Genomic DNA, 7,037 nt, shown 5'->3' with positions numbered 1-7,037 from the left:
TTGCTTTTAGACTTATTTGTTTGTAAGGTCCCCGCGCTTCAATGAAAATCCCACTTTGCCCCCTAAACTTGCAACTGTGAGACGTTGACCCCTATGCTTTTAATCAATTCCGCATCAAATAAACGAAATAATTTTTCTGACCAAATTGATGAGATAAGGTAAAATAAAGACACGAAACAGAAGCATAAGGGGCAAAGTCTCATAATTACAAGTTCATGGAGCAAAGTGAGATTTTCATCAAAGCACGGGGCATGTAAACTAAAAAGCCTTGATTTTTAAGTGAGAACACCGTACCAGTGCAATGCCCAAACTCCAAACCAAAGTATTACCTACCACCTTTAAACATAACCTACATGAACACCTTGCTTCTCAACTAAACCACTCTATTTATAACAATTGCACCCTGCATGATATCTTACCACCCCAATTGAAAATGTTAATCCCAAAGTTCTCTTTGATTTTAATATAATGTCAAAAATTGGAGAGGAGCTGTATATATAGGGCAGCCCCAGCTCCTGCTTTACTGGTAATATCAAAAGTTATATATATCAGCACCTCTTTAGAGAGAGAGAGAGAGAGAGAGAGAGAGAGAGAGAGAGAGAGAGAGGAGAGAGATCAGAGAACTAGAAAATGGGGAGTGAACATGTTGTGCAAGGAGGTTTCCCAATGAAGGCGAACGCCGGAAATGCTACGATTCTCGCACTCGGAAAGGCCTTCCCTCACCAGCTTGTCATGCAGGATTTTCTGGTTGATGGGTATTTCAAAGATACCAACAGTGATGATCCAGAGCTTAAGCAGAAGCTGGCTCGACTCTGTAAGTCCGTCAAACTTCTCTCCTTTTTCTTTCAAATATCAACATTGACACTAATAGTCATGCAAATCCTACTCAAAAGACCCCAATTTGGGGATCATAAGAAGTTACTACGCGTATAGACTCTGCATGTGAACCATGCGAAAAGAAATGTTCTCTTGCCAGACTTTTCACTTGTACCATTAACTAATCAGGTGAATTTTTTGTTTAAATTTATAAGTCCGAGTAACAGTCTGACAACATAACACACCAAATATCTTGTAGGAAAATATGACAGTGTTTTGTTTAAAAGGACGGTGATATCATATTGTTTTAGTAACTCTTCAATGGCATTTCACAGGCAAAACAACAACAGTCAAAACTAGGTATGTGGTCATGTCAGAAGAGATTCTGGAAGAGTATCCAGAGCTTACAACTGAAGGCACACCAACTATAAAGCAAAGGCTACACATTTGCAATGAAGCTGTAACAAAGATGGCAATTGAAGCTTCACAAGCTTGCATCAAGAAATGGGGGAGACCTACTTCAGATATAACCCACTTAGTGTATGTCTCGTCCAGTGAAGCTCGCCTCCCGGGTGGTGACCTTTACCTAGCGAAAGGCCTTGGACTCAGTCCCCAGACTAAAAGGGTCATGCTCTACTTCTCAGGCTGCTCGGGCGGTGTGGCTGGCGTTCGTGTTGCCAAAGACATTGCCGAGAACAATCCAGGAAGTAGAGTCCTGCTTGCTACTTCTGAAACCACTATCATTGGGTACAAACCACCAAGTGCAAACAGACCATATGATCTTGTTGGTGTTGCACTTTTTGGGGATGGTGCCGGAGCCATGATGATTGGCTCAGACCCCGAATTGGTATCTGAAAACCCGCTGTTCGAACTTCACACAGCCTTACAAGAGTTCCTGCCTGGTACTGAGAAGACCATTGATGGAAGGGTCACAGAAGAAGGGATCAGCTTCAAGCTGGAAAGAGAGCTTCCTCAAATAATTGAAGATCACATTGAAGGATTCTGTGGGAGGCTGATGGGAGTTGTTGGATACGATAACAAGGAGTACAACAAGATGTTTTGGGCTGTCCATCCAGGAGGTCCGGCAATCTTGAACCGAATGGAGAAGCGTCTTGATTTGTCGCCAGAGAAGCTGAACGCGAGCAGACGCGCTCTGGCGGATTATGGCAACGCTAGCAGTAACACCATAGTGTATGTTCTGGAGTACATCATTGAAGAGAGCAAGAAGATGAAGAAGGAAGGGGAAGGAGATGGTGAATGGGGAATGATACTGGCTTTTGGACCTGGAGTTACTTTTGAGGGAATTTTAGCAAGGAAGCTTGCTGTCTGAGTTTTTTTTTATATATACTGTCATTAAATGGATGACCAACGTTACTTAGTAACCGCCTTTCCACTGCTGTTCCAGTTGATTAATCAAAGTCTTATGTTCTTAGTTGACAATCTAGTTAACATACAAATGAAGAAATTCTTGCTTAGAAAAAGGAAACATGTCACCTTGAGGAGACAATTACCTCGTGCTTGGGTACTTATATTACCCCTGTCCCAGCTCACGTGACTTACCACCTGAGGATGTGATAGGGGCACAACGGGAATAGAACCCTGTGCCGGGCCAAAATTTTGTTTGTAACCTAAGCTATATCTCTTACTTTCTATTTCTCTAGTCACATGTCAAACGATGAGAGAGAGGTGTTATACCCTCTTTGCATTATCTAATCTCTCCCCAACCTGGTAAGTTTTCCACACGAGGATGGATTTGGTGATGCCAATATAAATTCCGTTTTATGCAACAACTTTTCTTTGGTCCGTGATAGAAATAATGTTTATTGGGATGGTATTTGCTGAATTAGCACAGGACATGTGGGACTAGTAATCTTCACCAAAGTAGGACCAGAACCAAGAAGAAAGACCAAAAAAGTTGTAGCAAACCCAAATACCCTACGACTCGGGCAATTGGCAGAAATAGGATACCGTACAAGATAGTTTGTTTGCAAGCAACACATATTTGACCATTGAATTTAATTCAACACATTAATTGAATGACCAAGGACTGATGGATAAAATTCAACCACCACCGAACATGCATCGACGCTGAGTGCATGTAGATATTTGAAAAAAAACACTGGTTTGATAGTGGTAGCAAACGTGGCATGCGTTTGGTTATCAGAAAATCAAAAAATAAGTCGACAGCAATGAGAATCCACTCAAGTTGGTGGGCAGATGGCGGACAAGTGTTTGAGATGCGACTTTTCAATTGGATGAAATAAACAAGTCTAACATAGTAAACTTATAGCAAAATGTCAGCACAGACTAGAAAAAACATGAACGAATTTCTGAAAATTCATGTCTGAAGCCTTTTGAAACCACTTGGGAAGAATATAATCAACGACTTAATGAACCGAGCGAGTCGTAACAGACCATAGCTGCACGAGATAAGATATTTGATGGGATTGCAGATGAAGATGGTCATGGATATTGTCGCACCTATGGTACTGCAGCGCGCCGAAGAGGCTCGTCCTGCTCCAATTCATCTATATGCTCGAAGAAATAATCAACCGAAAGGTGTACGAGAGAGGGCATAAATTTAAAGACAAGATGGAGGAGCTAGTGATTAAGCAATTGGCACTACAAGATGAAATTGCTGTTTTGAAGTCAAATATGGAGTAATTCAACTCATCTACCCCGGTATAGTGATACGAGGAACTATAAAAAAAGGGGAATTTAAACAACCATTCACCAGCCACATTGCCTAGCTAAGTTAAAAGTCTTTGACGGCAGTGCGCTCGCAGACAGAAGCAGAACCAGAGGTAACTCATACAACTCCGGAAGGGAGACGCAGGACAAGCTGCCCTCCGAAAACACTGCCAAAACAAAAATGTCCACATTAAGGGTTGAATGAAAGAATCTACACTTGGGAAAAGAAAAGGAAACTTGGAAATAACATAATGGATTGAGGCAAACCTTTTAATGTAGTAGTAACAGAAGTCTGCTAATATGAAAGTCTGGACAATTTCTGAAATAAGAACCATGGAAGGCCATAACCCATAGCCCAAGGCTACAAGCAAGTGCCCTCGTGTATCTAATACCTGTTAGAGCAATAGATTAAGTTTTATTAGTGGTAGAATCCTACAAGCTCATACCCTTTAGTGAAAAAACAATTTATAAAGTATGATTCTTCTAAGACTTTGATCAATGCGCTCATACATTTCTATATAACTGGCACAAGTGTCCGAGCATGGACGGGTGAACTACAACTTTGAAAAGCAACTTATGACGCAACAAGGGTTTCACTCATCAATAAAAAAAAATTACAGTAGGAAAGGTTTGTGAGATATTGTTAGTTTATAATCAATATGCTACTTTAAATTGTGAGACTAAAGCGACCCAACAAGGTGCCTACATGGGAATTGATTCAAAGAGCATCACAAACAGCATTTAGGAATCAATTCAGAAACTCATCTAACATCATGCAAAATAATCATTTTCCAAAATGCCGCAAACAAAACAAACTAATACAAAGAAAAAATGCATAAAGATCGAACCTGTAGAACCCAATGGGCACAGCTGAGGAACCTTGCGACGCCCAGTGCAAACACGTAGTGTGCTGTGAATGGCTCAACAATCTGAAAGTAGAAATATAAAATGAATCAGGTCAGCAAGCAGTCAAAGCTGTAAAATCATAAACATTCAAGTTTCCATTTTATACAATCTGACCTTTGTGTTTTGCATGACCCGTAACTGAGGCAGTACGGAAACAGCTTCCAGATACACACAAAATGCCCAGGAAATCCTGTTCAACAAATGATGAGAAGTTGATGGATGAATAAACAGAGCTAGTAGAGCACATGGAACCACCTGCATCAAACCAGAAATTATATCACCATAAGAAAGAAAGCAACATAAAAAAGCAAGAAATAGTAACGTATTGCTTTTATTCAAGAATAAACTTCACAATGCATCAACACAGAAAGAGGTAGTCAATCGATTTTTCCCTGTAAACATGTTCCTAAAATTGTCCATGTAACAAAACAAATTAACATGACCGCACACATAAGCGAATTTTTAATTACCTCTTTGATCAGAAACTCAACCGATAAAGAAAATTAATGCTTTTGCTTAATTTTTATAATGTGAGAATTCGCCATCACATATAAGCATATAACACTTCATAGAAATACAAAAGAAGATAACATTGATTGAGAGAGAAACTTACAACATAATATATTGCGAAGTTGTCCTTGTCCTCCATGTAACTCGACTTTAAGTTGAACCGGATCATATAAATGACCCAGAGGGTCGTCACCAGCGTAGCTAAATCTAGCAGGGTGTGTATATCATATTCCATAACTACACTACAGTATAATCTCACAGCTAAAAACATAGCTGTCAGTTCCTGCGATTTGAGTGATAGCCCTGCAAACAATTCCAATTCCAATATTTTCCAATCAAACTTTCACGAGTTTCATAGCCTAAGGGGAAAAGAAACACTGGTCTTGTTCCTAATTTCTAAACGGATAGAATTATGAAATTATTTTCTAACAATTATATTACCAATCCAATAAAGCCCAGATTTCTTTTATTTTGTTAAGTAACAAAATCAGATTTTCCCTCCATTGATAACAATTTTCTCACAAACCAAAACAAACCCAATTCAGGAAACTTCGCATGCGAAATTCCAGTCATCCTAATATCGGAAAATACCAGATTCCCCACAACAGAGAAGCAAGTACCAAAATCGAATCAACAAGAAAAAAATCATTTCCATCAACAATCCCTAAAATCCCAAATTTTGCACCCGTTCAAACAAAACAAATAAAATAAAAAAATAAAAATAAAAAACCCTAAAAAGCTCGAAACTTTACCAGCGCAAGTCTTCTCCTTCATGAGCTTGTAGATAAGAACGGAGATTCCAATCGAGTGCACAGCCTCAGCTGCAACAAAGAGGTTGTCGTGATCGTGGACGATGAATCGGAGCAGAACCAGCGCCGCCATGCCCGAAACGACGGCCAGAAAGGCCTGAACTTTGGACGGCTGGCGTCGCGCCCATGTCCATACGGTGTGGATCGGCCTCTTCGGAGCCCTCATGAGGTTTGGTTTTGTTTTGATTTTTCCTTTTTTTTCCCCTTTTGTGATTTTCTCGGGCCCTTGATTTTCCCGGAAAGTTTGATGCGGTGGAGAGAAGGCGAGGTAAAACTAATTATTGTGAGTAGTTGTGGTGCGGAAACAGGTTCCCTCAGAATTTAGAGAGAGAAAGAGGGGAGAGGGAGAGACTTCCTTTCTTAATTGGACTGTTTTGTAATGGGCATGGTTCTGGTGATCTTTTCGGGTTTTCGGTACCCGTACCCGGGTAACACAATCTGATCCGGTATTTTGTCAAAGATTTATACGTCGTTTCTTTGAACGTGGCTTGTTCTCAGTGGATTGGATGTCAAGGCACCGTCTTCAGAAACAACTCTGACGATCGGTTGCTTACCAGATACCGTAACGTAATCAAACTATGGGGAGAAATTAATTCAATTATAAGTCCAAAATTTCACTGTAAGCGAGATGTATTATATTCGATCTTCATCAAAAATGAATTTGAATTACATTATTACTACTTGAGTTTAAGATTTTTAATCAAAAACGGTTTTCCAATTCACAACTTAAAAACTTATTTGGTAAGCCTGTTTTTTGTTTTGAAAGAAATCGTATTTATTTTGTTCTTTTTATTATCTTATTTCTAATATATTGCATAACATTTGTATTTGAAAGTGATAAGATATCAACCAAGGCCAAATTAGCAATCCAATCTGTTAGTGTCCATGATCATCTGGTTTCAATTGTTAAACAAAGTCATGAGTTAAGATCTCTTAAAAGCTAGTTGACTGAATTAAAATATTTAATCAGCTCACTGGCAGTAGAAGTAGCCTAGAGACAGATGCATGATTCGAAACCCTCATCCGTAACGAAATTAAAAAGTATGGTTTGAGTAAAATCCAATCCAATCCATAAATCTTAATTACTTAATTGGTTTCTTTATTTTAATTTTGATAAGTTATGTCCTTTTTAAATCTCTAAGTTGACAACAAGAATTACCAAATAAGCAACAAACATATGTGATTCACCAATCACAACATGCCACCTTGACATTGTGATGGTGTTCATCCGTTATATTCAATGCTGTACAAAATTTGGTCAACCAAATTCCTACTTCATTTTATGCTCAAAGACTTCAAAGGGAA

The 7,037-nt window shown here is 39.2% G+C and overlaps 2 protein-coding genes across 2 annotated transcripts; one reads left to right on the top strand and one right to left on the bottom strand.

Annotated features, from left to right (window-relative positions):
• The first annotated feature begins 417 nt into the window (after positions 1-417).
• On the top strand, positions 418-2,256 carry LAP5 (Chalcone and stilbene synthase family protein). Its single transcript, XM_068463027.2, has 2 exons — positions 418-814; positions 1,152-2,256. The coding sequence occupies exons 1-2, from the start codon at positions 631-633 to the stop codon at positions 2,144-2,146; spliced, it is 1,179 nt and encodes a 392-aa protein (XP_068319128.2). The 5' UTR covers positions 418-630; the 3' UTR covers positions 2,147-2,256.
• Positions 2,257-3,396: 1,140 nt separating this feature from the next.
• LOC137725546 (uncharacterized) lies at positions 3,397-6,108 on the bottom strand. The gene is made up of 6 exons (XM_068464272.2): positions 5,676-6,108; positions 5,027-5,226; positions 4,528-4,668; positions 4,356-4,436; positions 3,775-3,899; positions 3,397-3,674 (listed from the first exon to the last, which is right to left on the bottom strand). Exons 1-6 carry the CDS (start codon positions 5,896-5,898, stop codon positions 3,626-3,628), a joined length of 819 nt encoding a protein of 272 aa, XP_068320373.1. The 5' UTR covers positions 5,899-6,108; the 3' UTR covers positions 3,397-3,625.
• Positions 6,109-7,037: the final 929 nt, after the last annotated feature.

Source organism: Pyrus communis, chromosome 5 (genome assembly GCF_041283825.1).
Source record: "Pyrus communis isolate YQ-2024b chromosome 5, ASM4128382v1, whole genome shotgun sequence".
NCBI lineage: Eukaryota > Viridiplantae > Streptophyta > Magnoliopsida > Rosales > Rosaceae > Pyrus > Pyrus communis.
This window is presented reverse-complemented; position numbering and strand designations above follow the sequence as displayed.